This window comes from Ceratina calcarata, unplaced genomic scaffold (genome assembly GCF_001652005.2).
Source record: "Ceratina calcarata isolate Rehan_Ccalc_2016 unplaced genomic scaffold, ASM165200v1 scaffold117.2, whole genome shotgun sequence".
Classification (NCBI taxonomy): domain Eukaryota; kingdom Metazoa; phylum Arthropoda; class Insecta; order Hymenoptera; family Apidae; genus Ceratina; species Ceratina calcarata.
The window spans coordinates 342846-362956 of NW_017132657.1; the positions used below are offsets into that span (position 1 = coordinate 342846).

Below are 20111 nucleotides of genomic sequence, written 5' to 3' on the forward strand. Positions count from 1 at the left end.
ATTACAAGTAGTCCACCCGATACCGTGCTGAGCTTTTCTCTCGTTTTCCTCCTTTTTTTGTGTCAACGCACGTTGATAAAACGAGGCAACCCGACGGCGCAAGGATATCGGTGTTTGGTCGGCTTTCTAGAGATCGCCAAACACGTCCAGGGACAAGAGTATTCGATTTCAATGATATCAATGCCATCGTGCCGATACTCTTCGGCAACCCCCGCCCCGTGAAAGAAGCCCGGCTCAGGGGTTGCGAAAACGTTGCATAGCCCGCATTTTTTATCCACAATCTTTTTACTCGTTACCTCCAATTATGTGATTATGCTAACGAGATATACAGTTACACGTCAGAATAGATCCCAATCACCAACGTATCTTCGAGTAGGAATTTCAAAGAAATTTTATCAAAGAGTGTGGCGACTTTCAACAAACGAACTAGCGTTCCTGTATACTTGATTGAAATCTCTTGTGAGATTCTTGGCGGCCGAGCAAAGGCATCTAAGTAAATTGACTTTGCGAAATGCTTATTGAAAGATTGACGTTCCACAGTGCGTAATTGAGAGTTTCAATGATACCTTGCGAAATCTGTTGAATAGGTAATTTAATTCTTTCGGAATGCGAAGATTCATACTCTGGGAATTGAATTCTATGATCATTAACGTCCTACTGTTTGGATTCAATCAATAACTATTGTTCTACGAAAAAAATTCCTATATTTGTTATTATTGTTAAGCCTGACTGTTTAATCTCGTATCTTTCAATTGAATTTTCGACGATTTTGTGCAAATCGTACAATTTTTGGCTGCTGCGAAACGTGTACACGTAAGATTTTGTTTGCTTTCTGCCCGATCGACTCCACCCAGACGAGCAGTTTATTTTACGATTCTACAAGTGGGACGGCAATCTCATAATACTTCTCCTTGTTCATCAGCGTCCTCTTCAAGCAGCCACTGACGAGGCAACGATTCACGCGCATCGTTAGTCCCGCCATAAGCTGCCTCGAGGTCGAAGGCCCCCGCACCATCTAGCAATAACATTGATTCCCGATCGCAGCGACATTTTATTTCCTCGCCTAACCCTCGACTCCGTGATAGAATTTTCGTGAAATCGCCGCGGCGGCGACGGACACGCGCGCCAGTACCGATTTCCCGATTTTCCTGGAGTGCGCGTCGCGTCTCCCGGCGTTGATTCGCGCGTCTCGTCACGCGGGCACGCGGCCCGATAATGCACTTATCCATGGCTCCTGGTTGGGGAAGCAGACAGGCTGGCTGGCAACAAATGCGATGAATGCCGGCTTGATTGGAGCCTCGAAACAGCGCGTCGCGATACGTCGCGTCGAAACGCGCGCGTGCCACGCGCGATTCGATTACCGAGCTCCGTTCCATGAATCTGCGACGATTCCGTTCCGTCTGTTTAGCTGCGTGTCTCTGACACGAAGCCCCCGGTTTCTAGCTCCCGGTTATCGTCGACTCGCGTAAGATTTTAGCGAGCGGGTTAGCGTTCCCTAGTATTCGAATCACGTAACAGTGTGTAACAAGGCTTGACGAAGAATTGTTTTGCTCGATTTGTGAGGGATTATTGGTACAGCTTCCTTAACTCGAGGATTTCTTGAAACAGAACTCAATTACAGTTCGGTTAACGTGATTTGATATTTGACGTTGCTTCCTGATTCGACATTTCATATATTCGTTTCCGTTGGTATTCGTGATGAAAAAACCTGAATAGTTATTTGCATTACGTCTGAAACGTTGCTTTCTGATTCGACATTTTATATATTCGTTTCCGTTGGTATTCGTGATGAAAAAACCTGAATAGTTATTTGCATTACGTCTGAAACTGAACGCTTTAAGATCGGTATGTCTAATCCCGATCATCACAATGAATCAGGCCTTGGGAATTACACAAAAGGAACTGTCCAATAGACATCCGTACAAAACCGACGAAGCATGCACTGTCCTGACACTTTCTTAATATACGTCTCCAGTCCCCCAACATCCGACTCGACGTTGACAAGACCGAATTCGGCCAGCTGTCAAACATAGTACACCCTTATTACCTTCTTAATCCCCCTGAACAATTCTGCTTATTTCGCTTGCACCCTCGTACAGCGAGCACCCTTATTTCCATTTAATTTCCAGTATGTTGGATATCCAGAAACATTGTCAGGCTCCAGATTATGTACCAGTTTCGTTTAAGAATAGCTGAAACTTCGTCCTATTAAAACTGCATAAAGACGTTGATTAATTTTCATTGGGAACGTTGTGGAATATGAACTCCTGAACTGATTGTAGTTTGGTGACAGTGGCATCAGTCGGAGGTGAGGATTCATGTGGTACGGTGAGTCAGGATCGGAATCGGAGAATTTGATGGGGCATAGGGAAACAATAACGCATCGTAAGATGCAATTCCGGCGTTGCACCGCAAGCTAGCAGGCAGGCAACGTTCCGTTGACGGGATTCCAGCGGTACGCGCATCGCTGCTTGGGATCACGGAATGCCTTTGACGTACATATGCGGGTAACAGAACAGTCCTGTAATAGATTCATGCGAAATCCCCGGGTAAACATAATTACAATAATTCTGTGGCCGCCGATCAAAGGGGGAATCGGTACCGGTCGCCAATTACGGCGTAACATTATTACGCGGTTGCCTACGCGTCGAGCCCATCGTTTTTCATCGGTAATTCGCATAATTCATGCGTCTGTCTTTTTCTCTCGTTTTGTTTTTTCGAGTGCCAGAGGATGGACCGAAACCTGTAATAAGCACGCGTAAATTCCGCCAGGAAATGTCTGCATTACGTGTATGTGTTCGTGCGAGATGAATCGTTTCCTTTGGTTCACGCGTTTGACAAAATGTTTCTCGGTTTACTATAAAAAGAAAAGCAGGCAAGGATTTATGATATCCTTATTTTATCCTATTTTATCGGCCCAAAGGAGCTAACGATATTAAGTCCTCTTATAGTTTGAGAACTGAATTAGGAGAAATTTAATACGAAGCTGCAAGAATATCTTCGCACTAGTAATTGAATTTTATCCAAATGTGTTCTCAAGAATTAGAGGGTTTCTATCTTGGTTCTGTTACATCTTTATCCACCAATCTTTTCTACCTGATAGAAGCAGGCAATGTTTAAATATAGTATATGTACGTCACCGAACTTTAATTCCCTTACACCATTTCGCGTCTTCATACCTTCTGAAATCTAGATTCTCATTACGTTTCCTAATCCTCCTTTTCCCTGTGCTAAAAAAAAAAGGTACAAACGAAATATTCTACCACCTAAATCAAGTTTTTGATCTCGCGGCTAAAAAAAGAATAGTATCGCATATTGCGAGAGAGACTCGTGTAACCTTCGCAGCCGGAATGAAGACTCGACCAAGAATGATCCAATCTCCTCGAGGCTTTCTCCGTTGAAAGGCGGCGGGGGATAACCTTATGCAAATTAGACGAATCCACGGGAAGGATCGGCGGGTGACGCCGCCGCGCCGTCCGCGTCTTCGTTCCCGGTTCCCGCGGAAACGGCAAAAATCGTCGGATTATGCAAATGCAGCGGTGGATCGGACCGCGCGCGGGTCGATTCACCGAGCACGGTGAACAACGGCGCCGATCGTTGGATCGCGATCGTTAATCTCCGTTGCTACGGACGGGAGCTTTATCGCCGGCGAATGAATTAATGCGCGGCTCGCCCGAAGGGACGCGTTTACAGGAGCGGTTTTAAATAAGGTACGCGATCGCGTAATAACAGACCGATCGGCTTCTGTGCGACTGGCGCGCAAGTAGTGTAGTTGCGTCGCGCGCGTCCCCTCCGGCGACCGTTCCATCCTGGCTCCATCGCTTCTGCTCCTGTTGCACGCCTGTCTCGAGGCCAGCCAACGCTTGGAGAACGTCTCGAGTGCTACTTGAATCTGACGCGCAACTACACAAAATGATTCTCGACCCACTTGAGGTGCACACGTGCAAAAATTAAATTTTCATTATGCAGTATAAGTACTTGAATATTACTCGCCTGGTCAACATTGACAGGGAGTGACGTGCACAGTACGTGATTCTATCGACGATAATTAGATTTAATAAATAATTATAATGAAAACGTACAATCCGTTTATTGGTACACTAACAATGCTTTTACATAATGAAGAATCTGTTTCATTAAAAATTAGCTTCTCTCTCCGCACGCTTAGCCGAGCGATTTACAGGGAAGTTTAATTAAAAATATTGCTCCTAATTATAACTTGTTTACCGTGGTTCTTAATTAAAAATCTTGCTCGCAAAGTTGAAACCCTGACAGAAGCTGCACATATTTTTTCAAATAAACAGATGCCTCGTAATAAGCAAACAGAAATCACTTTGAAATTAATTATCATTAGAAAGTCAAAAGAAATATAAAAGTCGGAACAATTAAACGCAACTTCATTTCGCACAGCTGCGTTCCTGTTACGTAATTTAATTATTAATAACGTACTTGGAGAAGTACTCCAATTAAATCGTTTAACTATGAACGTAATTATGCTTTCCATCGTGTGATAAAAAATGCACAGCACGGAATAGAATTACTTGCCTCAGTCAGATTTCTGTAGTAGTAAAGCATTTGATTGTGTTAACACATTTTATGTGTATATTTAACAGAATTTATTCACATGAGTTGTACTATATTAATGAAGCGGACAATAAATTTCTTATATCAATTCAATTGTTGCAACTATTGTTTATTAATTTATTATATATATATATATAATATTGTTTTAGGTAAACATACAGAAATGGACCACTCATTGTTGACACGATTCTATATAAATCTAACAGTAGGCTAGTGAAACTTCTGTTTGGTTTCATGAATCATAGCGTAGTAGTATCGATCAGACATGCCACCAGGTGCGATGTCAAAAAACCGCGATAGCTCGATGTTCGATCGCGTCGGACGTATTCCAGTTTAGAAAGTCGGCGGAGAGGCACACCGTGCACTTGTACGTGTGTACGTGCACGCGGCAATGACCCAGTTGGGAACGAAAATCGACGAACTCGGACCGTTAACCCGGGGAGTGCGCGGTAACCCGAAAAATTGTATAAAAGTTCGCAACACGAATTTCGTGGCGCTGGCAATACGAGACGTATCCCGTTGCCGGGCACCGATGGAACTGTTATCGTAAAGGAACGGCGTCGTGTCCATCGAGGAAGTCTGTTCTGCAAATGCCAAGAATCTGTTTCCTATCTCTTCTGCGGGTTTCAATCTCCATGAAATAATACTCAGTTTTAGGTAAACATACAGAAATGGACCACTCATTGTTGACACGATTCTATATAAATCTAACAGTAGGCTAGTGAAACTTCTGTTTGGTTTCATGAATCATAGCGTAGTAGTATCGATCAGACATGCCACCAGGTGCGATGTCAAAAAACCGCGATAGCTCGATGTTCGATCGCGTCGGACGTATTCCAGTTTAGAAAGTCGGCGGAGAGGCACACCGTGCACTTGTACGTGTGTACGTGCACGCGGCAATGACCCAGTTGGGAACGAAAATCGACGAACTCGGACCGTTAACCCGGGGAGTGCGCGGTAACCCGAAAAATTGTATAAAAGTTCGCAACACGAATTTCGTGGCGCTGGCAATACGAGACGTATCCCGTTGCCGGGCACCGATGGAACTGTTATCGTAAAGGAACGGCGTCGTGTCCATCGAGGAAGTCTGTTCTGCAAATGCCAAGAATCTGTTTCCTATCTCTTCTGCGGGTTTCAATCTCCATGAAATAATACTCGTATATACGTACTTTCGTGCTCGGATCCAAGCAATTAAAAGTAACGATATTTTCGCGGACGTAAAATACGAAACAGGATTTCTTGTTCTCGTATCGCAGCATGAATCATAAAGTAATTTGGTCTGTACCGTTTATTAGCAGTTATAGTAGTTTTATATTCATTAATTTATACTTTATTACATATAGGAAGGTTTTGATGTAGACACAATTCAAGTTATGATATCTAATTTCTAAAATTGCTGCACGCTTCGAGTGAGTTCAGATTTAGATCTGAAACTTAATTAAGTCCCGTGCGGGGAATCGAATAAAATTTCACAAAGTGTCGACGGAAACACGATCCGCTCATTAGTTGCGAAAATGTATCAAACTGTGGGTATCTAGTTAAGAGCTAACTCAGCCGAGATGTCTGGAGCCAACTCGACGCGACTGTCTAATCTGGGCACAATTTAATTCTGATACAGGTCTAATAAAGATACCAGTCCGGAATTTCTACCAGTTTTACTCGGATCTAGTCTAATTACGATGGAAACATAATCGAGAGCTAATCTAACGCCGAAGCTGGTCGCAGCTTGGACATAACTTACACCGGAACTTGTCCTAATCGAAACGCCACTTTAACTCGAAGTGGTTATCGTTGCCAGATAACGACCATAGTCGCGACCAATAGTCCCGATCGTGATCTAAATTTAGTCCAACCAGAGACCCAGAGACCTGAGTGCTTTACAGGAAAGTCTTCCACGAAGAGTTCGAGATATAATCCTTGTGTTTATACATAATTTGTACATAAATCGATATATTGTAAGACTTTAATTATCATTAATAGAAGCTCATTTTTTACGAGAATGCTTTTTAATTCAGTGTTGATAAATACATTGACCAATATGGCAATGATTCATGCTGTGACATTCATCAATTTATTGTAACAAAACTATGATTTCCTATCGTTCATTTAAAACAGTGGACGAATCAATCAGTCTACCATCGGCATCGTTGGTCCCCCATTTTTCATTGAAAATCTCAGTCGATCATTGAACAGTCGAGAGACTTACTATATCACGGAGGACTCGAAAATCCCTGAAAGCGCTAATTCCATTTGACGGGCCGACGAAAAAATGCTTTTTCAAACAAAAATTGCAGGCAACCTTCTGATACGTTTTGCGTCCCGCCCGTTCGTCTCGTTGGTACGTCAATTTCCATCGTTATTTCGATCGTAGCCCAGCGGAACGAAATATTTTATTTAGCCGAATATACCCGTCAATCAATCGCGCTTAATTCGCCCCGAGAAAACGAATCGATGGGGAGTGACGCTTCGGAATTTAACATAGTGTGCAACGAGCGTAGGAGCAGGCAGCCAGCGGCACACGGGATGCACTTGTCTCTGTGCGTCTGTGTATCGATTTTCCTGATAGCTATAGACAAAGGCAATGTGGCCGGCCGATTAATAGTAGAACAATTGTTGGTCAACGCGCCGCTGTTTCCATTTAGTGTTTGGTTAGCGCGATAATGGAACTGTAAATCGTTCGACGTTTGTAATTAATCAGGGTCGACTAGTCGATTCGACGCCGGGCTGCTGCGCCGCGTGCAAACGATTTCTCTCTTAATGCCGTGCGGCGGGAACACGAAAATTGTCGTTCAAGAAACGAAACCCGAGACTAGATCTTCGTCACTCGATTCGATTCCGCGCGAAAACGAATTATTTCGATTTCCTGGTGCGCCGTGAGCCGATCGGTGTAACTTGCAAGCGAATTGACTCACATCAGCCAAGAGTGGATTAAACTAAAGGGGAGGGGGACGGTATTTCTTTCTCCTCTTCTCGTTGGTCGACGTTCCGTTGTATCGATTCCTAATTTTCCTCGCGGTGCTTCGCGGCGAGTACATATTGGGCCGGGAAGTTGTTCTTCCGGATAAAAATTATGTTTGATACTGGAGGCGCGCGCGGAAACTCTCGAGAGAATTATCGAATTTTGAAGCACTTGGCAAAATTACGTTCCGCGTGAAAAGTTCACGTCGAGGCTGATTTTCTTCCCCGGCCAATTTATTGGCTTCTGTTCTACCAAGTCTTGGAATTTTTATGGAAACGGAAGAGAGTCGAGTTCTAGAAATAATACGCGCTCGGTTACGTAACACTCTATTGTGAAACGGTTCGTCTCGTAGTTGCTGACTGTTGTATTTTTGAATTTGTAAACTAGCATGGTAACGTTATTTGTATTCAATTTAACCTGTTCTCTGCCGAGTACACGGAAATTCTTTTACCCACTGCACGAGGAACAGAGTTAACCTGGCGAGCTAACGAAGTAAGTAGCGTAGCAGTGAACAGTTAAACCCTTCAGAGCGCTTAAAGTGTACGTACGAGTTGACCCCAAAAAGTCGAGCTTTCATCTCGGTAGCCGAGGCCGGCTCATAAATAACGCTCCCGATACCGAACAGGTACGCTTTCAGAAGAAAAAGGAAAAGGAAAAGAAAGCTCGCCGGCTTTTCAGGTACACGTCGACCGAACGGAATGATATATGAACAGTCGACTCGTAGAAGCTTGTCGCGCATAATGAAGTTACACGCAACGCTGGCTTTGTACGATTTTATTTATCTTTTCCGCGGGCTTATGATTCATGAGTCCGGCCCGCCGCGCCGATCGAAGCTCCGTTAACGTTTCCGTTCCGGTGGGGCATTAACGATACTATACGACACCGTGTGATTAGCATACTAGACGAGCGGCGAGCAAAAAGCGTGAAATGCCCCGACGCACCGGGGCCTGCGTTCTTCGACGCGGCGCGAACCAACGAGCTGAAATGAGAACCGGGGTAACGGTTTAAGTTATTGAACGTCTGTAATAATTCGAACGCGTAAAGAGACAATTGATCGTAAACATGACGAGCGACTAGGTGGCTTGTTACGCGAACGTCGCTGCATTACAGAGCGATCCCATCGTTGGAATATCGTCTTTGAGATAATTGGAGTGAGGTCTGCCCTTCAAACAGCTTTCAAGCCGCTCAGACATTCATTCCATCTTACATCGATTTACTAAAAAATAACCAATTCTTATTTGACATTCCTAATATTATCTTTTTAACTTTTAAGACTGTAATTAGGAAATGAGAAATTCACATAAAGGTTAAATTTGAAATAGTCAACCTATAATCAGTTATCATACAATTAGTGAAAATTCTACAGGATGTTAGTTAGAATTTATAAGTATTTTCGTATTAAGAGAAGGTATTATACAGTAGCATTATTTTCTCTTCCCTTTCTAAGTATATAATTTCAACCTCATTTTTCTTTATTTCCACTATAGTGTATAGCTAATCCGTCTCCCTTTCTTAATCCCCCTCGATCTCACCTTTTGGAAGATTTTTTTCTGTCGGACGCGAAAATCCGATTAAAACGTGACACTTACATTTTGTTTCACTGCATCTGTGTTAGTCTGAATAAACAAAATGAATCACTGCAGTTTATTTTCTCGTCAAAACGTGAAAGGGGACAAGTATTGTTTTTACTAAAAGCTGTAATGGGTAGTCCTTTCCATTTTGAATTTTCCTCACGAGTGGAGAGGAAATTTAACAATGAAATGTCAAATGATAAAAATTAATATAGCCTGTAGGTTGGTTCCGTGCATTACATGCAATTCCCAAACTGTAATTATGAATTACAAACGTTAATTTTACATTAAACCAACGGCCATCGCATTCTGTACTTTGATATAAACATTCCGAACTCGTTTATCTATTTTAATCGTGATTGGGACAATGGGAACAGTGAATAGGACAGGCACGCTCTGTTAGGTAAAGATCTGTTAATCTGGTATAATTGTAATACGTAGAAATGAAACGCGTACTATGCTCGAATGATCCATGCCGCGCTTTGATGTATCTATCTATTAATTAAATAACCAAGTTTTCGGATTAAATGGACAATTTGTCGCTTTGACGGATAAGGCTCGGTGTCTGTCGAATCCCATGCATTTATAGACTGTATAAAAATATAGAAAATATTTAAAAACTTAAATAATGAAAGTAAGTAAAATACACTTTTTTAACTGATACCATAAATATTTTTAACATTCGCTTTCTAGTCATCGCCACGCGAATAGAAATATTTTCAATATTCGTCGCGTTCGACATCTATCCATTGTTAATGGATTTTTACTTCAATTACTTATAACCTCAGCGACTGATATGAAAAACGATATTAATATTCTACACGCGAATGGCGTTTACTTTGCATTCGTGACACATAAGTTTAAAAATTGTATAATTCCGAGGCATAAATATTCCATACGTTTAGAATAATCCTGTTGCATCCAATTTTAACTTCTCGTGTCTGAGAACTTCTCGCATTTGTTACATGTAATTATTTAAATGTTGTTTCCTAAAGAGTTTAATTTGCCTGGACAACTTCTGCTGATAACATTCGCATTCCTTAATTAGCCTCTTAACGACTCATGTTTATTACTAAACCGTTTTTAAAATCAGGAACTAACTCGAGTCCATTTTAATCACTTGTCAGGCTTCTGGCCGGTGAAAAATGAAAATGAAAACGCTTCGGAGACAGGTATGTCGGGACATGTAATCCCCTTAACAATTTCATCAGCGAGCGTCAACGGATGTAACTGACGTGCCTGGAACCGTGAATAATCGGCGGGGAAAGTCGTCCGCCGTTTTTCTCGAAGAGCGTCCTACCGGGCACGTCGCGTTATTGCGTTACCGCATTTCCGCATACAAATTTCCGCGGGAAACGACGTGATAATATAATCTTCCCCTTCTTTTTCGTTATTTTTTTTTTGCGCGCGCGCTTCGTACTTTCTGTGGACGCGGAACCGGTGACCGGGAGCGCGCGCCCCTTGAACATGTGTCGCGGCGTTGGCTAATTTTGCATATAAATTGCCTGCCGGCCGAGGAGAAATGGGAAACCGGTATTCACAAGGTGGGTACTCTTTTCATAGCAAGCACAGAAACGTGGACGTGGGAGGTGGTGGAGGAGTAGGAGAGAGAGAGAGAGAGAAAATAGCGTGAATACGATTAAAACGCTCGCTCGCCTTGGTCACTGAACAAATTTCCTGCTTCCGGCCAAAGGGCGAAGGAAGTATATCACGTCGGCCTACTTAATTCCCTATGAATCGCGATGGAACGCCGTTACCCCACGGCCGGAATGTGTAATGGGGGAGATGCCGACGGTGCGGAAGCGAGGAACGCGCGAGACCGGTGACGAGTTGAAACGGGCGTAATCGTGGAAAATCCTTGGTGGAAGAGAGGCTCGAGTGCCGGGCAAATATGTATGTATGTAGGTTAAAGGAGACGTGGCTGGATCCTCGACGAAATTCTAGCTGAGTCGGGTGATATGTAGAGCGTGTCGATTGAACGCGCGTTGGGAATGAAAACTTGGGTGAAACGGACTACGAAGTTAAGGGTAGTACGAAGTAACGGTGTTTTCAATTAACTGTGATTAAGACGAATTCATACGTTTGTCAATCTATATATGTTATTTAATATCGTATTCATATATTCAGTAAGGTATCTGTGCAAAGTTAAAATTGATTTTCTTGACTATCCACTGATAGTCTATTTAATAATTATTCAGATATTAATTATTAAGAAACTTCCGTGATATTTATTTCTTATAAATTCAATCAATCGGAACGAATTCTAATTAAAAACCATATTTAGCTACTCATCGTCATATAAAATCACCTAAGAATTCTACCATCCCCATCGATGAAGACAAAATGAACAGGCCTGTGATGATTGCTTTAACGTTCTCGGTTGCGGCGCAGAGTTCTGCTTTGAAAAGAAGTCGGGAGGTAGTAAAGAGAGTAAAAAGAGGTAAGGGAGAGGGAGCGTGCCGTGACCGAGCGCCACACTTCCCTCCTCGGAGGTAATTGTGCAGAACACAAGGGAAATCTCGTCGCCTGTAGGTACGTGCGAAACCGACGAGGACGGAAAGACCGGTAGCAGCTGGCGTGTTCTGGATCGTTGCTCCATTCATAGTTTCCTGCTCGATTGAGCAGCGTCTCGGGGCCCCGGACCCGGCCAACGACTTTGATTCAAGCCTCGATACGACGTTCAATTTTGCCTCATTAATTCACCGTCCGTGCTCGCGCACCTCTCGACCGATGTCCGTGGCGATAAATAACGGGATCACGTGGACCCAATGCCTCCTTCATTTTACCTGAGGGAACGAAATCGAGCAACTCTTCGAACTCGATGTCGAATTCATTAAGGAGCGTGAAGCGAGAAACCAGGCCGGGATTCTCGAAAATACTATTGATCTAAACTTTGAATTATGGAATTTGGTATTTGTATATAAAGGCTGAAAAATCTTGTGGAATTTGTATTTTGAGCATTTATCCTAGAGCATAAAGTGAATTGCGAGGCGGTTGTTCGCAGTTACCACCGTGCGCGCGTGATAGCGGCATCTCCATGTCCGACGCACACAATCAGTGATATTAACGAGCCCGACGACGATAAGCATCCACTCCGGCATCGGTTTTTGGATGGTAATTATCGCGGTGGTAGCCAGTTTCGTCCCTCGTTTCTGAACGAAGCGAACGAGCGACCATTTGTCGAGTAGCCGCACGAGTGCCGTGTGTCTGGAGGCTTAGAATTCGAAGAGGGCCTCTTTCCGACGAAGGCGAGAGTCTCGAGATAAAATCGAAGATCCCCCCCTGGCTCGGTACGGTCGCGGCGCATGTCGTCGTTTCGGGGTGTCAGCGTGACTTGCAGCCCATGGAACCCATGCATTTCGATCACCCTCCACCTTGTATCGCACTCAGGTGAAACATGGACATGCTGATGTAACCACTTTTTCGTGTTTAGATAAAAATCGCTTCTCAGCAAAAGGTTATTTGATAACATTCTCACATTCTTCATTATTTGTCGATTAATTGACTTCACCAAATAATCTCTCAAACAAAAATTAGTATTAATGTCTTCATAAACCATGTATGAAAAATCCATTAAATGAATCCATATGAAAATGAATGTACAATCTTTGAAATCAGACATTCATTGGCTGCAGAGTCTCATAGTTTAAAAGTCACAGTTTTATGTGTCCAAGACCCTCAGTCAGCAATCCCAGCAGATCTTTAGATTCACGGAGGACAAGAAACCGTTTGACCGTTTACCCGAAAGCGGTCGTGCAAAAAGAGGAGCAAACGAGAGTAGGTGTCCACGGAGAGGGAGGGTGTACGTCGTGAGTAGGATCAGCCACGAAAGCTGGCCCGTAGCCGCTTGTACGCGTCGGGCCGGCCGCAGCTACGGCATGTATATGCATAAAAGATGCTAATCTGAAACGGTAGCTCGCATTGCCGCGAGTGGAGCAGGCTCTCTGTCGAGCGTTCTCCGACTGTTCACTTGGCAGCGCGCGGGTCCGACGGCGCGGCGCGGCGTGGCACGCGGGGTAGATCCTGGAGCGAGATTGCGAGCCCATTCATGGGTCGGAGCGAGCTACCGCTGCCGGTGTTGCTGCACCGTGTATACGTATAAGTGCGCCGCGCACGTATGTATGTACGTACGACGTTACTCTCTGCACTCGTTAGCGCCGCTAAATGGACGTCCTGATATATCGGGGCCGGGGCTCATTAGACGCCCCCGTGTAATCAGCCGTTCGATTTACCCGGGAAAAACGTCTAATTGCCCCCGGTGTTGATTTTATAATTGGCCGGATCGGGAATATAATCGCACCTTTTCCACGATCACCACAGATCGCGATCGGCCCTGTAATCGGTAATTGACGAGCAGCCTTTTTAATGGCGATCGTCGACTCGTTTCGTTCGCCTTCGAGCCTGCAGCTGTTTGGGTGTTCTAAGTGAGGTTTAGTTGGCTCGGGATCTGTGAATGCCGATGGATATCGATATGTTAAGAAGCAAGAAGATTCATCGATGTAATTAATCGAAAGAATGTTATGACAGAGTTTACGAGAAAGTAGTAAAATGTGAAAGAGTTAAACTTCATATTTTATATTTGAAATATGTATTTACATAATTTCTTCGTTTCTCATATTACTTCTATAGCTTCCTACTGGCCTTCGGTTTTTCAAGATTAAAGAAATACTCGCAGTACCTGCGCAACGGCTTGATATTTCTTAAACGCGATCGTTCGATTCTCATCTTCCAATTACGCAAATAGCCCGGCAAGCTCGAACGGCCAATCTTATTAAGACATCGTCACGAAACGCATTAACAATCCCTCTAATCTTTCTCTCGATCTTCGCGGGGCTATCCACGGAAAGGGCCGAAACGAGAAGGAGAGAAGAAAAACACTCGAGGAGTGGAGAAAAGAGCCGGGGCCGAGAGCGGAACACCCGCGGAGCGGGTATCTAAATCACCCAGCGGGACCCGACGAACTTAGCCCGTCCAATTTACATCCAATGCATGAACATTGCACTCGGAGTAATTACCGTGGCCGGCCGGTCTAACGCGGCCCAAAGTAATTGGTTCTCGCTGGCCAGGATGCGATATCGACTTGGCGTTCGCGCGGCTGCATCGTTTTCTCCTTTCCACCTTGGATAACGCTACACAGTCTGTGTACACTACGCGTCTGTGCAGCGCATCAATAATTTAACACCTGCTCGATTATGCGATTCTTAGCGCGATCCTGGGTGGAGCTCCGTCGTCTGTTAGAAAATTCGCAACCCTTTATCTCGGACGTGAATCGTGTCGATAAAAAAGTTGATGGGCCGGAATGAGATTGTCGGGAACACATGGTTTAACTTCATTTTAAATACTGTCCGATGCAATCAATTTTCGTAAATACAATTAGAATGACAGATTAGCTGGAAGAAACACTGTTTTCTAAGCGTGTCTTATGAACGTCAGATTTCGAGTAAGTGTGATTATAACAGATTGCTACAGGTAAAAGTGTCATTTTTCTAAAGCTACTTAAAGCACGCCGGACATAATAAATAATTAGTTCTACTTAAAATGCAAGGCTCTTCTTGCGAGCCAAAGCGAGAGGACAGTATCATTCATCATAACTAACCGGATATTCATGGAATCAAACGGGCACGCAAGTGATACGTGTAAAGGGACCTTTGTAATTCATTCATGGAGTAACGCGTGCGTGAGTGCACGCCGCTAGCTCGGCCGGATGGGATTGCACTCGTTACCGTTGCAAATGGTCGGGGCTCTGCGGCACTCAGAAGGGATCATGTACAGCCACCCCTCGACTAAACGCTTCGGTTAATCGTCCGGCTGATTTATTAGGGAAAAATTAAGTAAACGTTGGATTGTTGGCTCTGCAATTTCGCTGGGCACTCGAACGTCTCGCCGCGAACACGAGACTGAACCGACCGACGGACGATGAGATCGGTGCTCCTTTTTAATCCACCTGGTACGTTTGTACGTCTCGCGAATACAGGGGATGCACGAACGGTAATCGGCGATCAAATTGCACGTGATAGGAGGAAAATTGCCCATGTTTGCCAAAGCGGCGGAGCTTTATGGACTCTGCCCTGGAGTGGTTGGTTCGTTCACCCCGGCGCATGGGGCTGAACGCGATAAGATTTTTGTTTACGACTTTCACTGCTTTTTGGCTTTAAATCTAATAAATCGTCGTGTGTAATATAAAAAATAATAATTGACTCTAAAAGTGTTTGATTCAAAAAATTGATGATGTGTAGTTGAGTTATAAATACGAAACCCAGGCACTTCACCTTTAAGTCTGTCGAAATCGAGTCTCGAATCAGCAGCTAAAAAGTGATCATTAATTGAATTGCTGGTAATCGTTTCCACGAAAGATAACGACGATCCCCGCCCGAAATCGGGACTCGGGAGATAACCCGCAAAAATTTTAGGGGGTTGATAAGTATTACCCCAACAGTGTTTATTAAAATAATGACGGGTTAGCGAGGAAGGGTTGGTGCACGTAGAATCAACGTGGAAAGGGAGCCGGGACGGGAGAGGAAAGAGAGAAAACGGCTGGGAACAAACGAGCCCTCTCCGAGCTCTGTCACGCGACAGGAGACGGGGTTGGCGGTTCTTTTTCAGCGTCGTCGAGCTTTACAAGTTCTCGGCGCGGAACGACGACGATCTCTTGCATCACATCCGCTTACGTTCGTCACGCTGCGCTGTCCCGAAGAGGTTCGCGACGACGGCGGTGGTACCTCGACTGCGCACTTGCCTGCCTACACTAACAGATCTAGGACTGAGATTGCGACCCATTCACCAGATAATACTCGTGCATCATCTTCGTGCTACGCTCGTTAGTCGCGGTTGTGCCCCGTGTGGATTACGCTGACAGCTAGCCTACGGGCTACGAATTCGAGATATAACTGCGATCAAACGTATCTTAAGATTCGCTGACGCGAGGAGCCTGCAAATGTTATTTGCGAATTGTTTTAACATTTAGCAATATGCAATATATCTTCAATATTTCTTATTTTTTTATATTGTATATAATTAAATTGTCGTCTTAGAATTTTTCATACCTGTTGCGTCAATCTGTAAGAATTATTCTTCATGGTTCTTATTAAGATTAGAATCGTTTTGTTTCAACTATACTCTTACGTGACATTACATTTTCTACGAGATTTCTCTTAACCCTATCTGTAAGTACGTTTCTAGAGTTGACAATTTCTCCTGTTTCCAACGTTCACGTACTTCCGTCACGCTTATCAAGCTTGCTCTCAATCAGTCCCGTGTATATACCTACTCGACCGAGACGAACAACAAATGTTCCACGGAGTTTCGAAGGAAAACCCAGCAACGTAATCAGTTCTCTCTCTATCGTCCTCTACTCGGTTGCACGAGATAAATTTTTTACTCCGCGTTTCATTCGACTGTACGGTTTCTAACATCGCGGAGGAAGCTCATGAAACGCAAATGGTCGGTTCCGCGATAAGTTCACCCCGGTACGGTGGTAGGTAGGCCTTGAAAAGGACTCGGCCCGGCAACTGTTCACCTCGTTGCTACTGCCATGCCGTGCCGTTGCTGTAGCCGAGATCTAGGGGTGAGATTGCCGCCTCATTCAGCGCATAATGCGTGCACAGGTTGCTCGGCGCGGTGTATCGTCCTCCTCCTCGTCGAGCTGCACTCGTTAACTGCCGAGCAAACGGACCGACTCGACACGCCGCGACGCCACGGGGTTTGTACGATTCGTTTCTCTGTTAGCTTCTCCTCTTGAGACTAGCGATTGCGATCTCCGGATTCGTTGATTAACGGTTCACGTGAATTCCCGTAAAGATGCTAACAGATAACAATCTAATTGTTAGGTTTCACCGTAAATTTCTAAATTCTGTTCAGTTATAAATCGAAATTATCTTCCTGGATTAGATAGCCCGAAATCGGGACTCGGGAGATAACCCGCAAAAATTTTAGGGGGTTGATAAGTATTACCCCAACAGTGTTTATTAAAATAATGACGGGTTAGCGAGGAAGGGTTGGTGCACGTAGAATCAACGTGGAAAGGGAGCCGGGACGGGAGAGGAAAGAGAGAAAACGGCTGGGAACAAACGAGCCCTCTCCGAGCTCTGTCACGCGACAGGAGACGGGGTTGGCGGTTCTTTTTCAGCGTCGTCGAGCTTTACAAGTTCTCGGCGCGGAACGACGACGATCTCTTGCATCACATCCGCTTACGTTCGTCACGCTGCGCTGTCCCGAAGAGGTTCGCGACGACGGCGGTGGTACCTCGACTGCGCACTTGCCTGCCTACACTAACAGATCTAGGACTGAGATTGCGACCCATTCACCAGATAATACTCGTGCATCATCTTCGTGCTACGCTCGTTAGTCGCGGTTGTGCCCCGTGTGGATTACGCTGACAGCTAGCCTACGGGCTACGAATTCGAGATATAACTGCGATCAAACGTATCTTAAGATTCGCTGACGCGAGGAGCCTGCAAATGTTATTTGCGAATTGTTTTAACATTTAGCAATATGCAATATATCTTCAATATTTCTTATTTTTTTATATTGTATATAATTAAATTGTCGTCTTAGAATTTTTCATACCTGTTGCGTCAATCTGTAAGAATTATTCTTCATGACTTCCTTGGGCAATCTAGTGTTAAATGCGCCGTTATGAATTTTGTACATGTAATTGTGTACGCATTCAATTTTTGTACGAAACTATTGGAAACAGTAGTGAAAGATATGCATTACGCCAAACAATAGTCTGAGAGATACTCGAAGCTCGGAACGAACATTATCATAGTTGAATATCTTTCACTGAGAACAATACGGTTAATTAATCATAGCTGGTGATAGAGTTCCGATCGCGTCAGCGCTTCCGATTATGGTTTAACAATCTAACCGGGGGTCAGAAATTCCCAGCGGCCGTGAAACATGAACAAACCGATGTTTACACGCTGCACACGAAAACCTGTTGAATCGCGTTTCGAATAAGTTTGTTGGGAACTCATATATATATATATAGAGAGAGAGAGAGAGAGAGAGTGGCGGCCTGTCTGCCGGGCCGCCGGCTGGACCAATCAATATGTAACGGGCAAGTTTGTTCGAACGTGTCCCAGAGTGTCCTCGCGTCGTGCTCCCGCTATCCTCGACGCGACGGCCGACTTACTTTCCACTTGACGAACGTAATTAGTTCGGTCAGATATAATAAACGCTTCTTCGGTCCGCTTCCGTGTTTGTCCCGTCGGACAATGGACAGGCTGACAGGCTCGTTGTCCGGCGTTAGACCCAGAGCGAAAGTTGATTAATAGTTCGTGGCTTGTACGTTACCGTGGACGCAGTGAATTCATCATTCCACGTGATCGGCTTTATTTACTGCTCAAAATAAATGTAGAACGTGTACAAGCAAGCTGTTGTAAATTTTATTGTTGGGTATCATTGATGGATACTGATTATAGTCAATCGATTTGATGTGTCAAAGTTAATTTTAATCAAGATTACAAAATGCTGGTTATATTATGGAATACTTTTTCTAACTATTATGCATATAATGACTGACGTCCAACCTAATCTAATGCTCTCCTTTTTATGTTTCAGGTAAGTCTTTGTCGCACCTTGGCAGAGCATCGACGAACGCTCTCATAAAGGAGAACCCAACGGCGTCTAATATCGTTACTGGTAAAGTAAAACCCAACAGTCTTCTCTATGGGATCTCAGGAATGAGCCTCGGGATTGATTGTTCGTACATATTACCGACGTCCCGGTTAGAATATTCCCGGCGAGTCGGTGTCTACATGCGAATGGGATAGGCATAAATAAAACTTTTTACCGTCGCAGTAAAAGTTTATCGCCGCAGTAACCGTGACTCGTTTAGTTTATTTCAATTACCATCGATTCCATTCCGTTCGTTTCGTGCGCCCTGCTAATCCGTCGAATTATCCGCGTCAATTATCCGGATCCGTTTTGGATTCTTCGTATAAATACGTGCGCAGAACGGTAAGCACCGATAACGCGTGTTACTCTGATCCGTACAAGTTTCGAGCGTGCGTGCTGGTTAAATCAGAGAATTAGATCGAATCCAGGATGAGTGCCGTTACCATACGAGGAGGACCAACGGATGCTTAATTGACGGAACCTGTGATACGCGGGCGATTAAATTTCGTATCGGGCGTACGTATTCTTTCCGCAGAATGTACTTGCGATTAAAACAGATATCGACAGGGTCCCGCGTTTTATTAATTCGCTCGCAAGGTGATTAAAATGCTGAGACTGATACGGAACGATTTTAATGATTACATACGCGGATCTCGGTTTGTTTATCGTAATCATTTAGGAATTTGTACATTCTATGTATTTGTTAACTGAAACAGCTAAAAATGTTGTCAATGATTGTAAGTTTTGTAAAATAAAAAAATATTACTTATTAATTGGCTATATTTTTAAAAATTAAATTACTCATGCAATCAATTATACGTCAAGTAATTTTTGCTAATATTGTATTCGATCGAAGAATATCTATCGACGTCTCTTTGTGAGAGAGCGCACTTTGCGTCGCATCATCAGAGGCTATATCAGCGTGGCGAGTCATCGAGCTATGCAACGAGCCACCCTAATCTCACTCCACCGTTGTTTAAAGTACGCAAGAGAGCGGCGCGACGCAGCCGGATGACACTTTTCGAGCGTCGATGCGAAAAGCATTCTTCCGGCTGCCTGATCCCGAATTTTCAGCAAGCGTTTAACGACTAATCGCGCGCTTGTCGTTCGAGCACTTTGAAATAGGAATCGGAGTGTTCGTTCGGTTCCTCTCTCGCTCGCTCTCCCCCGACGTCGGTCGCCCGAAGGGAAACGAGCCGACGAACACGGCTAATGGATTCGCGAACCGTCCCGCTCGCATATACAGGCTGATCCAAATGATCCCATCAGCTGAACGTTCCCAGGGCGAAACGGTTCACTGAGAGTTTGCATTTGAATTCATCCAACTATATTTTTAGGGAGCTTCTGTGTAGACGTATTCAATCATTAAATTCACTCAT

At 44.2% G+C, this 20111-nt stretch overlaps 1 protein-coding gene across 1 annotated transcript in view; it reads left to right on the forward strand.

Moving 5' to 3' along the window:
* Positions 1–19455, forward strand: part of LOC113464267 (uncharacterized) — a 317994-nt gene extending 298539 nt beyond the window's left edge. The window contains exon 3 of the mRNA XM_026813188.1: positions 18676–19455. Within this exon, the coding sequence (XP_026668989.1) occupies positions 18676–18679 (4 nt within the window). The 3' untranslated portion in view covers positions 18680–19455. The remainder of the gene's footprint in view (positions 1–18675) is intronic.
* The last annotated feature ends 656 nt before the right edge of the window (positions 19456–20111 follow it).